The 25,658-nt window shown below is 35.1% G+C and overlaps 2 protein-coding genes and 1 long non-coding RNA gene across 3 annotated transcripts; 1 reads left to right on the forward strand and 2 right to left on the reverse strand.

Moving 5' to 3' along the window:
* The first annotated feature begins 7,754 nt into the window (after nucleotides 1–7,754).
* On the forward strand, nucleotides 7,755–10,783 carry LOC115706472 (ubiquitin-conjugating enzyme E2-23 kDa). The gene is made up of 6 exons (XM_030634129.2): nucleotides 7,755–7,948; nucleotides 8,054–8,133; nucleotides 8,509–8,623; nucleotides 8,754–8,806; nucleotides 8,928–9,056; nucleotides 10,382–10,783. Exons 1-6 carry the CDS (start codon nucleotides 7,905–7,907, stop codon nucleotides 10,513–10,515), a joined length of 555 nt encoding a protein of 184 aa, XP_030489989.1. The 5' UTR covers nucleotides 7,755–7,904; the 3' UTR covers nucleotides 10,516–10,783.
* Nucleotides 8,927–9,401, reverse strand: LOC133036972 (uncharacterized). The gene is made up of 2 exons (XR_009687327.1): nucleotides 9,233–9,401; nucleotides 8,927–9,199 (listed from the first exon to the last, which is right to left on the reverse strand). It is a non-coding gene; the product is annotated as an uncharacterized LOC133036972 (long non-coding RNA).
* A 1,483-nt stretch (nucleotides 10,784–12,266) lies between the features above and the next one.
* Nucleotides 12,267–24,033, reverse strand: LOC115706471 (ATP-dependent helicase BRM). Its single transcript, XM_030634128.2, has 14 exons — nucleotides 23,301–24,033; nucleotides 20,675–22,003; nucleotides 19,215–20,555; nucleotides 18,920–19,032; nucleotides 18,368–18,455; nucleotides 18,154–18,240; nucleotides 17,920–18,012; nucleotides 17,695–17,778; nucleotides 17,414–17,617; nucleotides 16,453–16,695; nucleotides 14,799–16,373; nucleotides 14,130–14,708; nucleotides 13,431–13,682; nucleotides 12,267–13,177 (listed from the first exon to the last, which is right to left on the reverse strand). The coding sequence occupies exons 1-14, from the start codon at nucleotides 23,496–23,498 to the stop codon at nucleotides 12,530–12,532; spliced, it is 6,834 nt and encodes a 2,277-aa protein (XP_030489988.2). The 5' UTR covers nucleotides 23,499–24,033; the 3' UTR covers nucleotides 12,267–12,529.
* Between the last annotated feature and the right edge of the window lie 1,625 nt (nucleotides 24,034–25,658).

Genomic DNA, 25,658 nt, shown 5'->3' on the forward strand with positions numbered 1-25,658 from the left:
TGCCCCATGTGTTGTCCAGATTCTGTATAACGACCATAATATTCTCCTCCACGATCAGAATGAACAACTTTGATGACTCTTCCTAATTGTTTCTCAACCTCATTTCGAAAAATTTTGAGTTTATCAAGAGCGTCAGATTTTTCTTTAATTAAATAGGTGAATCCATAACGAGAAAAATCATCAATAAAAGTGATAAAATACTTATTTCTGCACAACGTGGTGGAATAAGGACCACTGATGTCCGTGTGGATAATTTCCAATAAAGATTGACTGCGGTTTGCAGTCTTCTTTCTTGTTTTAGTCAATTTTCCACGAGTACAATCAACACAAGTATCCCAATCAGAAGCATCAAGAGGAGGAAGTATTTCAAATTTAATTAAACGATCAACCCTTTCTTCCGGAAATATGACCCAATCTTTTGTGCCATAACAATAAGGATGTTTCCTTAATATGAGGTCTTTTACCCACGTATTCACAACATTAAAAGAGGAATCTAAAGGAGCCAATGACAACTTGTAAAGACCATCAGAATAAAAGCAATTTCCAATAATTCGAGAGTCAAGCATAATGTCAACATTATCATTTGCAAAATGAAAAGAATATCCTTGTTTAACCAAAAGCGGAAGCGAAACTAAATTCCTTTTAAAAGTAGGAACATAAAAAGTATTGTTCAGAATAATCTTATCACGAGACTGTAATTCAAGAATAAATGTTCCAACATAGATAACGTCAACTCCAACATCATTGCCAACTTTAAGCTTGGACTCCCTCTCACTTGGCTTCCTGAGATCCCTTAGCCCCTGTAAGGAAGCAGAAACATGAACAGTAGCACCACTGTCTAACCACCAAGAATCAATAGGAACATCAACTAGATTAGATTCAAAACAAACACATGCCAATGGATTACCTGATTGTGTTTGCTTCTTTTCTAACCAAGTCTTAAATTTGTGATGATACCGTTCTCCGATGCCCCAATTTTTCACAAAAGTAACACTTCACATTAGAGTATTTGGACTTTCCATTGTTATTCTTCTGTTTATTCTTATGCTCCTTACCATTACCATTCTGTTTAGTAGCACCATCATTTTTATTCTTGAATTTTCCTTTTCCTTTGTTGGGCTTGAGGTGAGAAACATAGTTAGCAGATTCATTCTTCTCCCTTTTAAGCTTGCTTTCTTCAGCTACACACTGAGAAATTAGATCGCTGATAGTCCATGTTTGATTGTAAGTGTTGTAGGCTGTCTTGATAAGGCTGAAAGAGGCAGGAAGAGCATGAAGAGCTCGATGAATAATGAAAGAGTCAGGAAGAGGAATATTATGATCTTTCAACTTGGACTGAACATTCACCAATTTCAGAATAAAATCTCGCACTCCTTTTATTTCATCATACTTAATGGTTGTCATTTCATCCATAAGATGTCCAGCTTCAGCGTTTTCACCAGTGTCGTATAATTTTTCTACAGCATTGAAAAACTCTTTGGCATTTGTAGTGTCTGGCAAACCACTCAATAGATGTTCGTGGAATGGATCTTTTCATAGTAAGAAGACTAAGTCGACTTGACTTTTCCCATTGTGCATGATGAGTTCTCTCGGCGGTATGCGAGTCGCAAGATCGGCAGTGTTTTTCTTCTCGTAGGCACAAGTCCAAATCCATTATGCCTAAAGTAAATTCCACATCTCGTTTCCATGTCTTGTAGTTGGAAACATTCAAAATATGGATGGAAGCATTATTGTTGTTCACAGAAAAGGAGACTGAAAAATTCAAAAATTAAAACTTGAATAAGCAATATGAGCAAAGTATTAGAAAATATTGTAGAATCAACTGGTCATTATAAACTCCCCTTTGGGGTGAGAATATAACACACACATGATCTACCTTCATGAAGTTAACAACAAAGAAAAAATACATATCATTTAAGAATTTTATTACCTTTGGGCAAATAAATTTCTTAAAAATATGTATTAATTCAAGCAAAAAATAATAATAAATTTATATATTTAAATTATTACCTTTGGGCAAATAATTAAAATATATACATTTAATATTAACTCACTTCATGGAATGTGAACTAATATATGTAAATACTACCTTTGGGCAAGTAATTACACATATAGTCAACCAAAAATATAATATTTTCTTCAACATGTGAAATTTGGTGATAAAACAATCATTGAAAATTAATAATTTTCAACCAAATTTCCAAAAGAGATATATAATTGCTTTTATTATATTGATAATAAAAAAAAAGTGTCCACCATAACACATTATTTTTATATCAAATAATCAAGTTTTATAACTTTAGAACAACAATTAATGGAAAAATGTGAAATAAAGAATATTGGTGGAGATTACATAGTCAAGATAAATTAAACAAGAGAGTGACTATGTCATATGGAACGAGAAGAAACCCAAAAATTTTTCTATGATTTACGGATTTTGAAAAATCATCAAAAATTATTTTTAATAATTTTTTAACTGCATAATTATCATTAAAATAATAATAATTATTAAACGGCGTCAAAAAATTAATTAAAAATTACCAAAAAATCAGAAATCAAATTCTAATCACGCTGGAAAAAAAATCGTCGAAAAACGACCTCCGAGGGGGTCCCACGCGCCCCCACGCGCCGCCTGCGCGAGTGGGCGTTGCTGGCTGGCCTCCATCTTCTTCCTCCAGCCGGGTTGGAGGCGGGTCACGCGACCCGGTTCGGCCTCCAGTCGGGTCTGCTTGGTTTTTCCGGCCAAAAATCGACTAAAAGATGGGGAAATTGATGGGTTTCGATCGGGAATCAATTTCTAGTTGATTTACACTATTAATTTCGTGTATTAAAAAAAATAAATGGGTAGATCTATGGCTAAAATCAATCCCAAAATTGAAGAACACAAAAGAAAAAAAATTGTAATGCTAATCTTATATAAATCCGAAATTAATTATGTAGGAACATTCTTAAACAATTAAGAATGAGAAATCTATTATCAATTTTAGATCAAAAACAATAAAATCAAAATACACAAATATAATTTCACATTATAATCATATAAACCCTAAAACTTTAAATTTAAAATTCTCTTAATATACACAATGATTTTATGCATATAATATATCAATTGAAAGAGAATTTAACGATCAATAAAACCCCTAAAGTTTTAAGATTTATAAACAAAAAATTGCACATAAAATAATAACGAAATTGATATGAAATTATGGATAATTAACATATACAAATTAATTATACTAATTATAGGTTCTAAATCATATACAATAGGCAATCTGATACCACATGTTAGATAAATTAACAATTAACCCAAGATCTATTTGTATATAACATAGAACACAATAATAAGATATAATAATTAGGTATGTGTACCTGATTGATCCATCACAATTATCTCTGTTTGATCCACAGCAGTTACTCCAATTTGATAGTGCAATACTATCAACTAAGTCTTCCTCCCTAGATCTCTAAATCAGAAGCAGTTTATTTTCTCTGATTATCAAAAGGTATACAATTGTGATGAGATAATATGTATTTATAGAGTTAGGGAGGGGACTTAGCTACAAAACCCTAGTTGGGCTGGGCCTGCTCATCAAAGGCTTCAGTCAACTAGAAAAGCCCACACTTCTGCTTCACCTAGACTTTACTCACAGATGCTAAGCCCATTAACAATTGATCACCAACAACATGGGCTAATACAGCAAAGAACTATCCAATCAACCCAAGTTTTAATAAAACCAATAAAATTTAATGTAAGCCCAAATAAAAGTCTAACATAGGCTTCATTTTCTTAGCAGGAAATAGGCTTTCAAAAGCACTCAAAAAAGTTACGAAAAAAAGAAGAAGTTAATTTTACCTGTCTAATAAAGGAACCCGTAGAAAGAGCCATTAATGATATGCTTTATTTACTTTTCAATAATAAATTATTAATGTGTCATGTGTGGTTTATTATGTTTCGAGTAACAAGTTATTATTTATGACTTGTAAATTTATTTTTAATCGTTATCTATATTTTTTTACATATATATATTTTTAAACCATTTATATATATTTGGTATATTGATTAGTTTCAACGTATGGAAGATCTTAAATTCTAGATAATTTCAAATATCAAAATAGTAGTATATTGCACGGAATCTTTTTATTTATCTCAATAAAATGAAACACTTCATTAGACATCTGCCAAAACACAAGTCAAAAACTTACACAAATTCAATTATTCTCATCACACTCTTGCTATATGCATGAGCCATTTTAACAAAGTTATGAGGAATTAAATTTGTTGAGCGATTATAAAAAAAAAAAAAAAAACTTAAAGACATTGAGACAATTATAAAGCAAATAATTTTGCAAAACCGTTATAAATTTGGCTAAACAAAACTCTTTGTTGTTAAGAAACTTAACAACCTTCAACATCATAGTAACCCAGCCGAGAACAGAGTTGGAGCCTATAGAGAATCTTTGTAGCCTCTGCAATCGGTGGAGAGAGAGTACCACAAGCCAGGGTAGTAGTAGGCGCCAAACAACGCCCTAGATCCTCAAACGAAAAAAGTTCATCCAAAGGTAACAAGAGATCACTGACCAAAGAAACATTCAGAAGAGGACGAAAAGAATATGAGAGGGTTGCAGACGTCTTAGGAATCCAATCTAATCTTCTATATTCACGAAAGAAACATCTTCAATAAGCCAACGACCACCTTCCAATAGCTCTCTACCCCAAACAATACTTTTCCAAAAAAAAAGACCCTTCACAAGTTTCCTCAGCTATAAGAAAATTCCCATTTGGATAATAAATACCTTTCGTGGAAGAGAGACGCCAAGCTTGTTTGGCTGGTAAAACTTTGTTAAAAAGGAAGAGGGCATGGAACCCTATACGGTCGTTTGATTGGTGCCAACAAAGCCTCTCCCATGCACATCAATGCACTTTCCAGTTATCACAATCACCACCCCACCAGAATCTACCACAAATTCGATGGAGCTCGTCAACCCACTTCACGAGAAAATGGAGAAGATTCATAGCATAAGTCGGGATAGCTTGGATTATCGATTTAAGAAGCACCTCACCACTACCCCCCGCTGAAGGAGAGTTAGCCTTTCAACCAAAAATACTTTACTCCAAACCTTCTCACAAATAAATTAAAACAAACTAGACTTACTCCACCTCGCAAAACAATAGAGACCTAGCTATTTCTCATGGCACAGAACTCTACTAACCCCCAAAGTGAAGCCATAACCTCCTCATCCTCTATCATAGATAGAAATTTTAGCCAAATTTACCAACTGGCCTAACACTCTCTCACACCAACCAAAAATTTCTTTGAACCGGACACAACTATCTCAGGAAGCTTCCAAGAAGAAGAAACTATATGCTTTATAAACATGTCCTTGAAGAACTCCCAAAACAGCCTTATAAATATCAGGACCAACCACATTTCAGTATTTCTGATAAAAACCAACTCTCATCCCATTAATTTTTGAGCTCTTAAGGATTCGTCTGGAAAAGAGCAAATTTGACATCCAATTTTTTAATGGCACAAGAAGAAAACCAACCATATCTGTCAAAACTTTAGCAAGGACCAGATTGAGAACCCGATTCATATCATCTGCCGAGGGATTATCCAAAGTAAATAAGTATTCAAAATAATTAATAAATTCTTGCTTCACACCCTTATCCAAAATACCCAGTCATTCACCCTTAAGAACTCCCTTAATGACGTTCATTTTTCTCCTACTAGAAGCACTAGATTTGGAATGAGATATTGAGTACTTTTCGTCTTTAAATTATATATATATATATATATAAAAAAAAAAAAAGAGTACTTTTCGTCTTTATCAAACACCAACTCTTTTTTCCTCGAACAGATAGCATTTTTGGTACGTTTAATTTGAAAGTATCAACATTCCATCTAGCATTTTTGCATAGACAAATAAATATCGAAACAAATTATATTTAGCATTACAAATTTTTTAAAAAAATTCTTAAAAATTTGTGTTAACATTTTTTTTAGTTTGAAAAATTTGTGCTACATCATTTACCCAGAAAAACATATCTAACTTTTTATCTATGTACCTAAAATACTAGTACATATAATAATTAAAAACAAATATTACCAATTTTTTCTTTTAGTTGAGTCTTTATCCATTTAGCTATATACATAATATGTAAAGGAATCTTTAGGATAGATGACACTGTTATAACATAAATTATAATTTTTAAGTTAATTACGTATCGAAATCATGAAGTTGGACAATATTATATTATTTGTATTTTAAAATGTATCGTAGCCTATATTCCTACAGATATGTAGTATCACAGTTAGCCACAACAATACAAAGAAGGATTAAAACATTATTATGTATTACATATTCACCATTCAATATACAATAATATATTCTGATATTTTCTTTTATAGAAGATAACGTTTACAAATGACAATAATATTGAAATGACATTAGAAACATATATAATAAGATGTGAAGTTGCACTAACTCCAATATAAATAACAATATAGTATTTATTAATATATTTGTATTACCCGAACCATTAAATTTTATAATTAAGTACCAATAATTAGTGGTCATTTTATTGGTAAGCAAGGACTAAGGACACACTTGCTGACATATCCTAATTAACCTTTGCACAGAATCATTAAGGGTGTGTTTTGAAGTAATTGTGTAATTACTAGGTAGGATAATTACTAGGGTAGTAATTACACAGTTTAGATTACACTATATTTTAAAATGCAATGTGTATTTGGATATGAGGTGGTAATTACATATGAATTCTTAATATTTTGTTTAGCAAAATAGTTAGTAATTATATGGAAAAATAATACTTTTTAATAGCTAATGTTTAATATGGAAAGTTTTAGTAATTACACAGTGTAATTACATTCAATTCTCATGGTGGAATATGAGAATTGGAGAGTGTAATTAGAACCCCTCAATTACTTCCAATTACACAGTTACAGTGTAATTACATGATTAGACAAACATGTCAAATTATATAATTACCTCTAATTACACACAAATTCAATTACATTATAGCTTTCCAAACACACTCTAATAATTTTCTTCAAAAGAAAAAAATATATATGTCATTATTTTCTTATGAAATTAATCTTCATCTACTAAATTAATACTTATTGTGATGCTCTCCCCATATAGAAAATGCAACAAATTGATGTGACACAGTTCCTAAAAATAATATGGTTTTTTATTATTATTAAAATGTGAAATAGTTAAATATGGAATTTTGAATAAGTGGGGAGTGCCAAAAGGGTTAAGAGAGAGAAATCTGTAGAAGAAAAAAAAGAGTAACTTTGAGAAAAAATATTTAAATTTAACTCAGCTACAAATAATTATTTAAATTATATTTTTTAAATCTCATGATATATTTATCTGCTAAATAATAAATTATTATTTACGTGTTATTTTTTTATTGATATATTTAAATTATTTTTTTTTAAAAAAATGAAATTAAATAATCTAGACCAATCAAAAATTATTACGTTAATACTTAATAGTTAATATACGCGTTTTTATATTATAATTTAAGTATTATTAAATATTATCTTAAGTATTATTACTTTTTTTATCAAAAAAAAAAAGTATTATTACTTTAAAAAAAATAAAACTTATATATTTATTTATAATAAGACTTAAATTTAGATATTCTTACCTTACTAATTAAACAAAATTCGTTAAAAAAATTAAATTGTCAATAAAAAAAAAAAAACTTGGGGCCTACGTGAAATTTGGCACCTTATTATTACTATCTCCTTGGTTTCCTTCTCTCATTTATGTCTGAATAGTTTTTGCTTATCTCTCTCAGTTGTCCAACAAAAACAGACTACTTTGCTTTTTTTATTTTCTCTCTCCAAACAAAGAAAAAAAGAAAAAAAATCATGTCTTCTCCAAGCAAACGCCGAGAGATGGACCTCATGAAACTGTTGGCCCTCTAATTAATCGTCTTGTTTATTAGCTTTTTTGGATTTTCTGTTTTTAGTTCTTTGTGTTGATTTTCTTTTTCTATCTTTTCTGGGTTTTGTTATAGGATGATGAGTGATTACAAGGTAGAGATGATCAATGATGGCATGCAAGAATTCTATGTGGATTTTCATGGACCCAGTGAGAGTAAATCTCCAATCTCCAATACCCATATCTTCATTTTCTCTTTTCACAGCTTATGCCAAAAAAAAAAAAAAGAAAGAAAGAAAGAAAGAAAAAGAAAAAAATCAGCTTTTTTCAGCTAAGTTTTGGTTACTAATTATCTGTCCAAAGTATATATTCTTTGTTTCGTGTGAAGTTTTCAAAAGTGCCTATTAATAGATTATTGTGGAAAGTTATTTGGCCAGAATAACAAATCTTTTAGCTGGTTTTGGAATTGGATATTGTATTTAACAACTCTTGTTTATTGGATATGTTTGTTTATCAAAAACTTTGTTTCATAAATCTTTATTTTAATTTATCATTAATTTGATTTCTTCAACCTGTGATGGCTTCTTCCAGGTCCTTACCATGGAGGTGTATGGAGGATAAGAGTAGAATTACCAGATGCTTATCCTTATAAATCTCCCTCAATTGGATTTATAAATAAGATCTACCACCCAAATGTTGATGAGATGTGAGGTTTTTGTTTTTTGGAATTAGATATCAGTCTTCAATAATGTCAATATCTTGTGCTTTTTTTTTGGACAATGGAATACTGTAAGTAAATTAAATCTCACCCTTCTTTTGGCGTTTTCTAATTTCAGGTCAGGCTCTGTTTGTTTAGATGTAATTAATCAGACATGGAGCCCCATGTTTGGTAAATCAGTAGTCTTTACAAATCTTTTTTCTTGTCCTACATCAAGTTGTTTTTTTTTAGCTTATATTGCTTTTACAGTTGGATTTGTGGGTCTTATATGTGTATATAATTTTGTTTGAAGATCTGGTAAATGTGTTTGAAGTATTCCTACCACAATTGCTTCTCTATCCCAATCCATCTGACCCTCTGAATGGAGAAGCTGCTGCTTTGATGATGAGAGACCGAGCTGCTTATGAATTAAGAGTTAAAGGTAACTTTATTTCTCAAAATTCCTTGTTCAATAATGGTTAATTATGACTTCCCTAACGAGCAGGACTTTAATGTTAATCTGAAGTTACCAAGTTAAGTACTTGGAAAATTAGCATTTTGCTGTTGTTGGAACAACATATCTACCTTGATGAACTCACCAAGTTTTATCTCAAAAACCTTGATGAACTCACCAAGTTTTATCTCAAAAACAATCTTAATTGTTAATATAACATAACCCTTCAGTTGAGTACCTACAGTTATAAAAGATTGATGTTTGTATCTGAAAAAACAAAGTAAATGTCATTACAAGAGTTTGAAACTACTAATAATGTACCATTTCCCTTGCTTTCCTTCTAAGAAGTTGGCATAACTACTACCTATTCAAGATTATAAAAGAAAATATCAACAACCATTGTAGTTGGTATTGGTACTTTTATAATTTCCCAAAAATTTCTAGACAATATTTACATTGCACTCCTTGCCTACTTCCTTTTCCCCACAACCAACTTACTTTTCTTTCTTGTTCTACCTGAGTTCTGTAATCGTGTTTATTTTCATTCTAAGGGTACTGTTGCATTATTGTTGATCAAACATGCTTTCATTTTTCTTGAATGCACATGTCAACATTGCCAAGATTGTCAAAATGCATGTTTGAGAAGTTCCTGTCCTAGAAAAGAATCTTGGTAATAATGTAATGGCACTGGTGTAGTGCAGGTTTACCAACACTAATACAGTTTAATACCTATATGTTGAGATGGGTAAAGAGTATTGTTGGCAAGAATTTTAGCCAAAACATTTGTGATCATGTTTCAAACTTTTTGATGATCCCACTCCGATATTTCAGATGCTTGTGATATTGTTTGCAGAATAGAATTGTGTTACATAAATTTTGTTATGAAATTAAAAAAGATATCGAAAAATTTTTATAAAACAGTATAATCCTCCTTTAATTGCGAAAACTTGGAATAATTTTTGTTTATACAATCTCTAATATATTGTTAGCATTGATAACTCGTTCTTCTATGTTCTTTTTCTTATGATGTTTAATTCAATTCTACCATCCATACGTGACCTTAAGTTATAGCAAGTAAACATTACAAGTAAGGATATATCTAGAAAAAGATATTCAAACTTTAGAACATTTGAGAACAAAATTGCTTCACTGGATGGATAAAGAAGTTCTAGAACTGAATGTGGTGATTATGAAAATTGTCAAAATGATGAAGAATGGATATCCAAAAAATGAATAAATTGTTAAATCTTTTGAGTGGTTTCCATGTCCCTATTATACGACATAACATAAGTATGCTGTTGCTTGTCATCCAGAATACTGTGAAAAATATGCCAAGGCAGAAGACATTGGAGCTGCTGCAGAGGACAAATCGAGCGATGAGGAGGAACTGAGTGACAACGAGTCTGATTCCGGTGATGATCAAGTTGTTGGCCAAGCAGATCCCTAAAATATGAGAGGGGTTTCTGTTCTCTCTGTATCTGTACATTATGTTTTAGCCATCGTAAAATTCATCTGAAACTCCATTTAAGACTGTACATTTGGTAGGGGGAAAAATTTCCCCACCCCTCTTTATTTCCTTCTTCCACTGTAAATAAAGTATGTTCCAGATTGCAATCTTTGTTATGTCTCTTAAATTTAGTGTTATCGCATTGTGTGATAGATATGACACTACATTATGCAATGCAATTTCTTTTGGTCTTTCGGCCTTACAGGCAGATATTATCCTTCCACTATAATATGTTTATATACATATATTTATGTATTAGCTTTGTATTTCTTGGAGAGACGTAAAATGCACCATCTTCAAAATTAAAAGCAGTCCAAAAAATATATCTTACAAAAAGATAATGTGGGATGTAGCATTAGTTGCTCAGAAATTCCATTCCATTGTAGTCATTGTCTACTGTTTACTGAAATCTACTCTTTTTTAAATGAATGTTTACTGAAATCTACTTTTGCTCAACAAGAAATGTGTATCTGGACCATTTCGATTACATCAAATGACCGATCCAAGTGAAAAAAATACACTACACTACAGCTTGAGCATCTGAGAAAATTGCTATACTTGACCAACTATTATGAACTGCCCGATGCAAGGCTAGAAGAATTGCTTGTACTTCAGATTCCTTAGCTGAATTTGCCTTTTATCTAATTTGAATTTGTCGCCCAACTTCCATAGGATTGATTAACCATCACAGCTGCACTACCAGCATCTCCATCTACCCAGGATGCATCAGTCACGAGAAGGAATTCTATCCAAACCAGCGATTTGTTTAACAACGCTTCCATGAATTTCTTCAGAGACTAGTAAAAAGGACCATTAACTTGACAACTTTCCATCGAATCTCTGAATTCATTAAATTCCATCCAAGGAATCCAAGGCTGATTCCACAAATCAATATGAACTCCCGTTGCTTCCAGAGCACAACTTCCCTGAAAAATAATATTTCTCGTTTTGAAGCTACTTTTCTGGAAGGGGGGGAGTCACTACCTTTCTGTTCCGTGCACCAAAAGTTTAGAACAAATGCAATCTTTTTTGAGGATGCATTAGTCTCATTCTCGGCCAAGCTCCAAGCTAGCTTAGAAAGAAATGTCTTCAAATCTTCTGCGTCCAAGACCACCTGATAGTTTCGGTTGACATATGTTTTCCCATGATTTGTGTGCCAAAATCTATCCTTGTCCAAACTACCTATGCACCAATATTTCACACCACCATTGCATCCAACTCTCTGCATATTTACTGACATAGCATAAATAGGGAGACTTGCTGCCACTGATTTGATCATTGTTGTCCTTCCAGCAAAATACAGAATGTGTACCAGAATTCGTAATTTTAAATTTGTACATGGTATCCAACTCCAAACATGCATTGACAATAACTTCGTAGCAATTTTTGTCCTAATGAACACAGAACAAGAATAAGAAAATCAAATAACTGGATGAGAATGAATTATATAAGTTTTACCCTCCAATTTTTCATCTCAAACCACTATACACAAAATTAAATATTCATCTTTTTTTTTATTTAAAAATATAAACTCCCATATTTTTTTAGTCTATTATTGTCATTATTTGCACTAGAATAGTAGAATTCAGTTGGAAATGCTCTCAAAGAACCACAACTACTCCAGCTTTAAAGCCATTTCAGCCTGCAATTCAAGCAAAGCTTTGCAAGTTAAGTCTCTTTGTTGACGGTAGTTTTGGAAAACTATAAACTCTGACGATTAATATGAAGCATATCTATACAAAGAGTTGTAATTTATGAGGGACAATGCTAAGAATTCCATGGGAAGAGGCGATTGTAACCTACAAGGCGGATAAAACAGATCCCTAAACTATATTAACAATATTGGCTAATAATTGCAGTTGGGCCAAGAAGGGCCACCAATAATGAACACGAAAAAAAAAGGTAGGGAAAGTAAGAAAAGTCTCCATTACATCAGTATCCTATTCTTTCTAGGTCATAGATGGCTTGGCCTCCTCTTCCCAGAATCTGTCCTCAACCTCTTAACTGGGTTTGCCCAACCAACAGACCCTCCACCCCCATTTGAAGGTTGAGCAGACTGGTTAGCCCACCCTGGAGAATGAGTGGCTTGTTGAGTTAGTCTTGTGTCTCTGGTAACGGAAACAGAACCGGGGCTTTTAATACCACGAGTCATGTTGGGGGGTGAAACAGGGCCAACCGACCCAGTCCTAACCTTCGCCAGAGACTTTTCCCTGTCTTTTCTTTTCTTCTTGCAAATAACGAGATCCCCAGGATGAGCAGGACGAGGAGAATCATCTTGCTGAATTTGCTCTCTGCCACTGCCACTACCATGTCTCAGTTCTTTCTGTGACACAAGGCTTCTCATCCTGGATTCTTCACTATTGTATACAGGTCCCCTTTGCTGCGGCTTCTGTAGGGGGCTTGGGTCAGGTTCCACCTCATTTATCATCTTCTGTCTCTTGCTTAAAACAGCAGCAGCTGGCCTAGGTGAAGGAGCAGCAGTTGTGGAAACTGGGCTAGAAAATGAAAGAGCACTTCTAGCTTCTCGAAATTCTGTGTCATGGAATGCAATTTTCAAGATATCGAAGAACAAATCATGTACTTTCCTGGCTTCAGTTCGTACCTGGGCATTAGTAATTACACTATTAGAGACCATTATATTCCTGTTCTAGGAGAGGTAGGTAGGTACATGGATGAGGATGGCTCAAGAACGCAACAGGCAAAGTACTGTTCTGATTTTGAATTTTACAAAATGATTCTAACACTATAAATATTTTATTTTAAAAATCTGTGGATCAGTAACAACCTCAAGGGGCGAATGCAATTAGTATGATCGTCCTAAAGTAAACAGAAACACAGAATTTAAAAGGCATTACCTCATGTGAGAACGCATAATAATGCATTGCACTTCTCAACATAGACTGCACATCAAATACCAGCTCCATAACACCGTTATACTCTAACCTCTCTATACGCTGATCAATCTTTCTTAAATCCAAAAGATTATTCCCAGATCCAGTTGTGTAGCCAGTATTCTCAATCCGCTTCCACAAATCTGTAAGCAAAGGTACAATTTGAGGTCCTTCCTTATCTATTCTCCTTTGAAGCTTGCTTATCACATTCTTGCACTGCATTCAGAGAAGTTTAGTTCAGTCCACATAATAGAAACATGAAGAGTAATCGCAATGGAAAACAATGTTCATACGGACAATATTTCCCACAATAATCAAATTCACCTTGTACACCATATCCACCAAGATACACTTTACCTCAGGGAATCAGTAAATTTACAATATCCAACCAATTAACAATAATTATAAACACATTAATCAGTCGTTGACCAGAAATATGAACTGGGGCAAAGCAGTCACTAGGCTTTCCAGAAAATTAACCATGAGTACTCGACACACAAACAATATGAAATATTCCCCCTACTTAGCAGCTGAAAACAGACACCTCATTCCTCTTCAAGTATGTGGTTTTCACAAGGCAAAGTCAACAATGCTATAATACGATGCATCATCAGTACAGAAAGCAAGAAGCTGCAGAAAAGAGACGAAGTGAACAGTACATACCCTTCTCTGGATGATCTCAGGCATCTTAGAGCCCAAAACAGTAGTACCGCTAGAATTTCCAACTTTTCCATCCCAATTGTCTCTAAGATGCTCAGTAGCATCATCTACAGAAGCAGACATGTTATTCAATCTGCTACTACCAGACTTGGGAGAAGATTTTGGTGAGGCATGCAATTTTGCTGTATTTGCTATTCTCCTTGAAGGCAGATTCCGCCTAGTTTTCAAGGATTCATTTTGTTCATGCCTCAAAGAATTGGAATCTGCATAGGATTTGATGTCCGGGTCACCTCGTAACTGTGTCACATTCTTGTGGTCCTGAAATGGCAACAGTGATGAATCTCCACGTTGAAGAGACAAATCTCCACGGTGTAGGGAAGATGTCTCATTACTGGATTTCTCTTCTGGCCTTTCCACATTGTGACGGGGGCGAATACGAAGACTACGTTTCCTCTTTATCTTGGGCTGTAAAACCTGTTCATCTTCAGCCTCCTCACGTTCATGAATCCAACTTCCAGATTGTTGGTGATCCATGTGTGAATCTCCAGATACAGCAATTTCACCCTCCTCTAATTCATCTGTCTGCAAAAATTAAACAGAATATGACATCAAAGAGACATAACAAGCAAATAATTATGACAAATAAAATAAACACGATGAAAAGTTGCTTACAAGTCTTTTTGATGCAGAACCGGGTCTACTATCTAACGCTGATAGTGACCCAAATTTCTGCGAGGAAACTGGAGACACTATCCTTGTCACTTTTCGAGTGTCTGAAGATGACCCTGAGGAGCCAGCTTCTTCTACTGTATGGTTAACTCTAACACCTTCTGAAGTTCGAGGATACTCAAATACACCATCACAAGTTGGACCATCTTCTTCTACTTGGTCTTTATTACATTCGGGTGCCGCAGCAGCACCACCAAATTCATCATCCTCAAACTCCCCAATTTCTCCTTCTTCTTCATGCAAAGAATATCCATTTCTCTCGTCAGAACTTGCTTCCGAGTATTCACCATTGTCATCATCTAATTCCTTGTAATTTGGATGCTTTTTCCCCTTCGGTCGTCCCCTCCTCCTCTCAGTTTTTGGGGATGAATCAGAGCCCACTTCATTGGATCCCACTCCAACGTTCCCACCAAACAAAATGTTCTTTGATGGTCTTTTTGATAAATTTGCAACGGTTGTATTAACTTCCCGTGTACCAACACGAAGCCATTTAGGGACCTGGTCATAACTAGTCATTTCCTCAATCCAATCAAATTCTTCATCCATTTGATCGAACAATTCAACTTCTTCTTCACTTCTAGCTATCATGCGATTAACCTCTTGCAAGGAGGGAACATCATGAACGGTTTCTTGATATCTCTCCTCGTCATGCAATAATGTCTCCAATGTCATGCGTCTCTCTTCATGAGTGGTTCTCTGGTCAAAGCGACCAGCATTTATAACCTCATCAGCCATGTCAATCTTATACTGCTGAATGTTGTTTCTAATGAGGCTCTCAATGGATCCCACATACCGATCCTTACCGGCAAGGTCATCCTCTGAATCAACTGTACCTCCATTTCTCAGTTCATCCTCTTTTTGATGGCTAGGAATTTTGTCAACAACTGCTTCCATATATATGACTTTGACTTCTCTTGTTTGTCCAATACGATGGGCCCTGGCTACTGCCTGTTCTTCATTTTTAGGGTTTGGGTCAGGATCATATATGATTACTGTATCAGCAGACTGAAGATTAAGCCCTCGACCAGCAGCACGAATACTAAGCAAGAAGATAAAGCAATCTGAACCAGGGCTATTAAAGTCCACTATGGCTGATTCACGATCTTCTAAACTAGTTGTGCCATCAATTCGTCTATATACAAGTCTTCGCCACTGCAAGTATTCCTCCAATATATCAAGGAGTTTTGTCATGGTACTGAAGAGAAGTACTCGATGTCCTGTTCTCTGAAGTTTGATAAGGATTCTATCCATAATCCACAGTTTTCCACAAGATCTTACAATGAATTCCTTGGATAAGTCACTGTAATATGGATAATTAAGCAATGGATGATTGCAGGTTTTACGTAGTTCCATACACCTGTTATTTAACGTTTTATACACCTTAGCTGTATAAATTGGATTTTTTTGAACCCTCCGCCTCTCATCTTCTGGATCAACTCGAATAGTACCAGTAGATTTAATCCAATCATAAATAGCACTCTGAATAGCCGACATTCTACATTTTAATATAATTGAAACCTGCAATACAGAATTGCAAATGAGAAAGAACCATGAAACCACATAAAGCACGTAACTAAGGACCACAACAAAAGCCAACCTTCGGGGGAAGGGAACCCTCGACATCCTCAACACGCCGCCGGAGCATGAATGGTTCTAAAATTTGGTGGAGCCGATGGATGATTATGACTTTCTTTTCAGTCTCTAACCAGTCATCTTCTGCATTCTGTGTAGGAGCTTCTCTTTGAAATGGCTTTGAGAACCAATCATGAAATGCCTTCCTATTATCAAACACTTCAGGGAGAAGTAGATTCAAAAGTGACCACAATTCCTTCAAATCGTTCTGCAAAAAATCAAAAAACCCGAAACTCAAAAGCAGACTAAAAGTGATCATAAATCCTTCAAAAAAATAATATAACATAACAAAAGAACAAAAGTTGACTATAATTGTAAACATGGATGATACTATCATAATTAAATGTTGAAATAGAGAACGTATGTCACTTCTATTACTATTACTATCACTAAATAACCAATTCCGATCTCAAGCAAAGCCATATTCACAACTAATACTTCCTCATTATATAGGTTTCTTTTATCTCATTCACTACGTCCATAAAAAGAACACAATCTTGGAATTTTTAAAGACCCTTGGCTAACAAATAGCATAATTAAATCATCAACACGTGGAAATTTTCGATGAATGAATGAGTTTCTGTTTAAATATGGAGCTAATATAATTAAAAAATGCAACTACAAACTTAAGCATTGTTGCATTCCATAAACAAAACAGTGACAGCAATAGGCTTATTATCTAACTTGTATCAAACAGCTATTAATACATTTTCGCGATAATTAAGGAGAGAACATTGAATCAATTCACAATTTAGATAAACACAGTAGGCAAAATTTTGACAAGCTACTTATCTGGTGCCCAGTTAACTATAATTATTATTTTTGGAAAAAAAAGTGACAGCAAAACAAGATTGATAGACATAAGTTTATTATTAAATCACAACTCAAAATACTAAACATTTCAGTATTTGCATATTTTAATGTACCTGTAATGGTGTCCCAGTAAGAAGAAGACGCCTCTGACAACGATACCTATCAAGATCGCGAGCTAGAACTGATTCCCTATCTTTCATCCTCTGTGCTTCATCAATTATAATGTACTTCCAATCTATTTTAGAAAGCTTTGAGCGATCATACATGATGAACTCATAAGTTGTCACAAGTACATTGAATTTCATGGCACAGACCTCCTAATCAACGTAAAGAAACCTAGTTAGCAAATAATCAGAAAAAGAACAAGAATATATCCAAATCAAATATTTCTTACCTGGGAAAATAATTTTGATCTCTGATCTTTGCTACCAACATAATATATGCAAGACACAGATGGCAACCAGGTATGCAGCTCACTCTGCAAATACACACTGTTAAGCATGCTAGTAATGGTAAGAAAATATCAAAACCAACAGAGAATGAGCTCACCTTCTACATCTTCAAGAATGAAAAAAAAAAAACAGACTGAGACATTATATTAAAGTAAAATGTAACTAACCTTCCAGTTTACCAAAACAGCATTAGGAACAATTATGAGATGTGGCCCATAATTCCCTTTGAACTCCATTAAGTAAGCAATTAATGCCATTACCTTCAAAGGGAAATGTCAAATTATATAGTTGAAAAATGAAAATGTGAACTGAAGCGCCAAAACCAATATGACGCAAGCAGTTTCTTGTCACAACTTATAATAATAATATGTAAATACTCAAGAAGAAGAAAGGCTCAAAACCTGTACAGTCTTCCCGAGACCCATTTCATCTGCTAAGATTCCGTTTAACTTGTTGTTATATAATGAAAGCATCCATTGCAACCCAACCTGCACAGACAAGTTTAAAAGAAAACACTGGCTCACTACAAAACAAAATCAAAATAAATAAATAAAACTTGCTACAAGAAATATTGAACACATAGCAAAATCCCATTTATTAATTGTAGCAACCTACAAGCTGATAGTCTCTTAATGTTCCTTTGCGCAGCATAGAGGGTTGCCTTATGACTCTTTCATTCACAGCATGTGCAAGACTATAATACCTGGTAACCAACATAAGAAACAGAAAATTATTTACAAAAATAGCAAAGGTACGCACTATAGAAAAAGGTATATAAAATAATCACTGGTGATGCAAATAGTCACTTGTGATGCACCCTAAACTTGAAAAAAACCACACATACCAAAGCATATAAACATTTATGTCTCAGTAGAAACTTAAATATGATTAAAAAAAGGCTCATCTATGATCTGCAGCCGGTATGAACCTCAATACTGTCAAGCTGAATACTATATTGGCATTCAATGTTATTAAGGATATTTTCAAAACAATTGACCATCTTACTTAACCACTTGAGGCTAGCTCAAGTGGCCATAGAGGGTATTGGGGGTGTGTGAGTGTGTGGGGTGGGGGGTGTCTATCAAATCCCAGGTATGTTTACTCAAACAATGTATATATAAAAAGACGCTTCTTTCAAAAAAAACAAAAACAAAAAAACCATCTCACTTGCTAACGGAGGAGCTATCCTTAGGTGCATTCATTTCCATAAAACGATTTCTTATCAATACTTCCTCCCCAGCACATGCTGCTGCTGCTCTAACTTCTTCTTCCGAGAGACCCTATTATTGTCAACAACATAAAATATATTAACAATAAACAAAGAGCCCATGGCAAGGGAATAGCAAAAGAAAAGGAATATTGATGCAAAGACAAGCCAAACAGACGCATAACAAGGGAAATGGTAAAAAAAAGACTGCCCAAAGTAAGGAGGACAAATAAAAAGAAACAAAGAAAAGCATGCCTGATGTCGTGCAGCAGCTGCAGCAGCATTAGCCGCCTCCTCCACTTCTTGTTGATTCTTGGCAGCTGTTATTTTACTTCCCAGTTTATGAAGGTAATCTTCTGTCTGAGTCAAAAATGATGAAAGAACTGCATATCTCTCTGCAGCATCACCGTCAATGCTGGTCTGTTGCTCAAGCAACATCTCCCTATACCTTTCAACATCATTATTCTTCAATGCTTCCATCCTTTTGTTTCGATCATCATCCTTCCTTTTTGAGAACTCCCTCAACATCTTTTCATGATATTTGGCAACCCCCCTGTTCCGAGCAGTCCGTGCATCACGAATAGCCCAGTGAGCCTCAAGAAGTTTCTTACGCCAAAGAAAGATGGATTTAAGTTGTTTATCTCTAAGGGCTTTTTGAGAGGCTTGTACTTGTCTAGCAAGCTCCATGCGTTGACGCTCACAAAGTCTGACAAACTTCCGATAAGGCCTATCAGGCATAGCCATTATCTCTTGCTGCTGCTGATCGATTTCGTCTCTCAAACGTGCCTGTATATCTAAAAGTCGAAGCTTCTTCTCTTCAATTTGCAACCGCAGAACAAGGTCTGGTCTAATCCTTTTCCTCTCCAAATTAACAGCAAGTAAACCACCAATTTTCTTTATATTTTCTGTTCTCTTCTTGTTAAGCACTTCCACACCTTCCTCAAAAAGAAGATCTTTCACATCATATGCAAGTGTTAGATTGTTATTATTGTTGCTATTCATCGTACCTGGACCCAACGAGTCATGTTTCCTAGTGAAAAAAGGGAAATCAAATAGTGGTCCATGGTACTTTCTAGCAGAACCAACATCTTTTGGTTGGGGAGCAGTGCTTGCTTGTGTGGGCTTTTTAGCTTGCATTGCATCAGATACAGGAACATGAGCTGCAACCGCCTTTCCTCTATCCACTGAATCACTTCTAACAAGAGCTTTTGAGGTACCACGTTCAACTTCGTGGTCTGACTTAGCAGAGAAGACAGTGGGTTGCTGCTCTTCTTTTCCCGAAGAAACCACAGGTACGGGAGGTTCCTTAACCATAGCTGACGTACCTTGTGCATGAACTGCTGCTGCATTTGATTTCTCATCTCTTGTGAAAGGTTCCTCCTTTAAAACAGTCTGCCCATTCATAGCTGCAGCTGCCTGCGTATCCTTTTCACTGGACTCCATATGTCTTACACGGTCTGCTACAACCTTCCCAGCAGATTTATCCTGCACGCTTACTCCTACCGCATTATTTTGCTGCTGTGGCTGCTGCTGCAAGTCAAGTGGAGGTGGAGCAATAGCTCTAAGAAGCTCTTGGGGGAGTGTACCTTCTCCTTTCTGTAAAATAATAAATATATTAAAAAATAAATGCAAGACAGCAGCAGGTATACATGAACATTAAATAACTGGCAGAAAGGACGTGCAACAAGAAGGGTGCAAAAGAAAGATTTGGAAACCTTCAATCGCCGAAATGCCAGTATTTGTGCTTTGAGAACGTGCAGTTGCTGTTTGGTGAACCCAGAAGGACCAGGTCGTTGTTGTGACGCGTGAGTAGATGGTCCACCTTGTGCTTGCACTGGAGTTCCAGAAGCTCTCTCATTCATAGAAACAGAAGCTTGAGGAGAGGATCGATTCACTGGCCTACTATATTGCATTTGCATACTTTCTGGGCTACTTAATGGATTTTTAGCATGAAGGGATTGATCAACACCTTGGTTAATGTTTCCTTGTGATTGCATAGGAATTCCATTACCAGTTACAGCAGGCTGTCTAAATGCCACTTGATTCTCTCTACCATGAACAGGAAACTGCTGCATTGGAATGTTGTTACTATTATTAACACTACCAGCATTTGAAGAAGAGCCAAAAGGTCCAGATGATACTGCCTGCTTTGCTTTTGCTGAGCCAGACTGCCCAGAAGCATCACTGGATGAATTAGCATGAGGAGAATTCTCACTAGCAACTTGCGGAGAAGTAACCTGCTGCTTTGACACTGGAACAGGTGATGATTGTGCTCCCATATTGCTTTCATTTGCTTTCTGCTGTCCAGCCAACCTAGACTGCACAAGTGGAATGAGCTGTGCAACCAAATTGACATTTCCAGGCACTGAAAGATCAATGTTATGTTCAACAGCCCATGCCTGCACTGCTTGCAGCTGAGCAGCCATTGCTAGCTGGTTGTTTGCCATGTTTTGTACATTTTGCTGAGACTGCGGCCCCTGCATGGGCCTAACGACATTTCCATGCATTAATTGGCCCATACTGGCAGGTTTCGACAATGGCTTAGGTTCACTCCTCTGGTCAGAGGCTGGTGGCTGTCCTTGCTCCATCTGTTTTTCTCCACGACCAAAATGCTCAGACTTGGATGAAGATGCTTGTGCCTGATTACCAGCCTGAATAGACATAAGTTCTTGCATTTTCATATTTCCAATTCGTGTGTCCTGATCCTTTCCAGATGGAGGGCCTAACATTCCCATTTTAGCTTGCTGTTGTGACTGCATTGCCAAAGCAGATTTCTGTTGCGCTGCCTGAAAAGCATACTGAAGATAAGCTTGATGGACGGGATTCATTACTTGTTGGTCGGGCCCTTGGCTCCTATTGTGACCTTCTTGGGAAGAACCCTGTTGCTGAGCCAATTCGAAGAATTTCCTCGACTGTTGAGACAGCGGCATTGCACCATGAGGTGTAAAATTGCCTACTCCCAAAGCTCCTTGGAGATTGCCAGCTTGGTATGCTAGCAGGGATTCATTGCCCTCAGGTTTTCTTAGTAGCTGTTGTTGTAATGGCTGCAAAAATAACAAATGATATAAGAATGTAGTCGCAAGATTATACCATATTAATGTCCACGGCTTGAAAATAATTATAGAAAAATTTGAAACCTAACCATAACTTTATTCAACTTGAAAATATTAAGTGTAACAAATCGCCATAGTCATTTGCATACCCGATCCTAATTAAATATATATGGTAATTTTTTTAAGCAAATCAAACAAACAAGAAACCTGAAATCATATACTAATATAAATATGTAAAGCCTTATTCTGATTTCTACCAGAAAGAACCTACCAAAAGAGCAAAACAAAATTTGTAACAAACCATCATTGAAGTTGAGATTAATAAATATATTACTTCTAAATCACATTTCCAAAATTTATACCATCATTTCACATGTCATGTAAGGTGACATAAAAACTCCAAAAAAAATAAATATTTGAGGTATTAAAAAATTGTAAGAAAATAATAATAAAAACGTAAAATGTCAATAAACAACACAAAACACAGAACTGGAAAAGAGAGAGAGAGAGAGAGAGAGAGAGAGAGAGAGAGAGAGAGAGAGAGAGAGAGAGAGAGAGAGAACTCTACTATCTTAGAAACCACAAGTGCATTGGACCAAATTGAGAATAATTTTCTCAAAGAGCAACTTTTATCTTATTTCCCCAATGACACCTGAACAACCAACTCATTTTGCTCTGTTTAAGCTATCAAACATTTCTACAGTAAAGATATACAAAGACCAAAACAAACTGGGTAAACAACAAGCATAAACAATAGTCAGGCCTGAATAATCACATTGATTTTCAACAGCTTCCAAATAGTACTTTTAACCTATCAATATTTCATGATTTACAGCAATTGAACACAGAAAAGAGAAGTAGGGGATCGCCAAAAATTAAATGTCAAACTCAGCTGTAGATACAGAATTAATACAGTAAAGATAGAATCCATCAGCAGACTCCAGACTATTGAAGCTAAACTCTCTTGATACGAATTGGGCGTGCAACAAGTCATGACCTTTATTATACGTAAGCAAGTCTTTCAATGCTTGCTAGCATTAAGACATGCCTACTTTGAATACTAGGTTACCTAAATTTACTGTTAAAGAAAATAAGGTAGCAACTAACTAATTAACTACAGACAAAGTTGTATTAATTAACCAAATCCACTTGCACATTTGCAAGAACACTTAAATTTAGTCATCAGTGAAATAATTCGCTCTTACCCATCACCCAAAGACCTCCAAACTCCTCAACTCACATGCCAATTAACCAAATCCTCATAGAAATGATTAACAGAAACCATTACCTGCCTAGAACCTATCTGCTGATGTTGATGTTGATGTTGCTGATGCTGCTGAATTGCATCGAAACCCAAGTGCGGAGTCGACACGGCAGAAGACGAAGAAGAAGGCGATGCAGCCGAAGATGTCGATGGTGCCCGACCAGCCGGACCTCCCGGATTCCGGCTGGGACCTCCTCCAGCAGCTCCACCACCAGATTGCATGCCAATTACACCGGATTCAAACCTACCAAGAAGCCCAATTCACCCAGAAGAATACAAAAACCCACCAGCAATAGAAAATGAGGGAAAAGTAGAATAAACCAAAAAGCCCAAAACCCAAGGAAAATCAAAAATCCCTCCAATTTCGACAAAAACCCTGTCTGGGCCCTCCGATCGCAACGTTCAAAAACCCACAAGCTCAAAAATCTTTTATTTTTTTCTCTCTCCCTCTACGTTCCACGAACATTCTCTCTCTAACAAGCGGGATTTTCGGAGTGGGCATGGATGGATCCTTGGCGAGCTGACAAGCCGAGTTGATGGAATTGGCGATTCCACTCACTCTCTGTTAGAGGGGTTTTCGCACGCGATTCGCAAAAAATTTCAGTCAAACCCTAGCCAGTTTCCTTTTTGTCTTTTTTTTTTTTAATTATTTTCTTTTTCTTTTTTTTTTATTTTTTGTTTTTGGTAAATATTCTTTTTCTCGCTCAGGTTGGACAATGGGGTCGCTTTTATGGCTTTATGCTAACTATGAGGCACTCTCACTCCTCCTCTCTACAATTAGCGTTTTACATAAATATTACGGTTACGAAATCAACCCCAGATTTTCCACTTATTTACGTCGTGACCCTTACGTTTTCAATAAACTATTCATTATTACAACTACACTCACCCAATCCCATTTTGCAAAGTGTAAATAACCGAATATGAATAAACCAAAAATATTCTCTAAATAATAAATCTGACTGTAGCGGATTATTACATGAATAACTCCTAATTTAATTTTTTTTTTTAAGAAAAGAAAAAAACTTGTAATTTGATTCTTCAAAAAAAAAAAAGAAAACCCTTCTAAAATATAAAATATGAAGCTTATTAAATAAATTTTAAAAGGATTTATACTAAACCATAAAAGGACATAGATCTTAATAGATTATTACCTTTGGTTTGGAAGATAGTTCAAAAACTATACAGTTACTATTTTTTTTCCTTTTAACAATCATTGTTGACAGGTACATTACATGAAATAATTTAGGATTCGTGTATTAAAGGTAGTTTTTTTATTCGAATTGATAAATTAGTCACAAAAAAAAAAATGTAACGCATGAATTAGTCAAATTTAATTAATTTTTCTGCAATTACCTCCTTGAATTTGATTGAATTAGTATTATATCATTTTCTTTTTTTAATAAAATGTTATTTATATCATTTAATCTTATAAATGCATAGGTTTATTTCTAAATATATATAGGCATATATTTTTTCAGCATATGTTTTAATGGTTAATAAACTGTATTTTTGAGGCTAAGTTTGCCTTTTAGTTCAGCAAGCAATTTGAAGGAGCCTAACAAAATGGTTTGGAATAAGAGAATCCTAAATGTGGAAGGTGTAGTAATGTTGGCTAATTTGACTTTGGACAGTGGTTAGTTGCTCAAACAAAAGTTGTCATAGCAAACTTCACTATCAAAAGTAGAGAGATGTGTTGCAGTGGTACAAGCCTTAGTTGAATACAGCCAAAGTTAATGTTGATGTTGCTACATTTGACAAGCTAGGAGGAGTGATTTGGATTTGGTTTCTTAGCCCGTGATCATCAAGGTGGGTTGATTCAAGCAGTTCAGCAATGTAAGAGTGCTGATGTAGTTGAGCATTGAGCTGAAGGAGGTATTGAGTTGGATAAAGGGTAGGGAAGGGTCATTCTTGAAACCGATTATTTCGTTGTGGTTCAAGCTCTTAATAGTCCTAAATGATTTGGAAAGGGAAATTTCAATTTTTGACCCTAATAATACAACCTATATCAAAATTTATACCCCTTTATAATTTGTACAAATTTAGTCCATTAATTACATGAACTTCCCATTTTACCCTTTTTTTTTAAAAAAAAAAAAAAAAAAAGCTAAAATCTGAAAGTGTATTTCTCTCTCTCTCTCTTCCCTCTTCCCTCTCTCTCTCGTGCACCACTCTCTCTCTCTAGGAAAAAATTGAAAAATTTATGAAAAACCGAAGCTGAAATCCGTCCCACACGATATTATTTGCTGTTGCATGGTTGTTTTCTCGGTGGGTGTTGGTGGAAAACCGAAGCACAATACAACATCACTCAAGAATCTTACACCATTATAATGGGTAAGTTGCATTTTAAGCATTTTGTTTGACTTTATGTAGTTTAAAATT

The sequence above is a fragment of the Cannabis sativa genome, chromosome 1 (assembly GCF_029168945.1).
Source record: "Cannabis sativa cultivar Pink pepper isolate KNU-18-1 chromosome 1, ASM2916894v1, whole genome shotgun sequence".
Taxonomy (NCBI): domain Eukaryota; kingdom Viridiplantae; phylum Streptophyta; class Magnoliopsida; order Rosales; family Cannabaceae; genus Cannabis; species Cannabis sativa.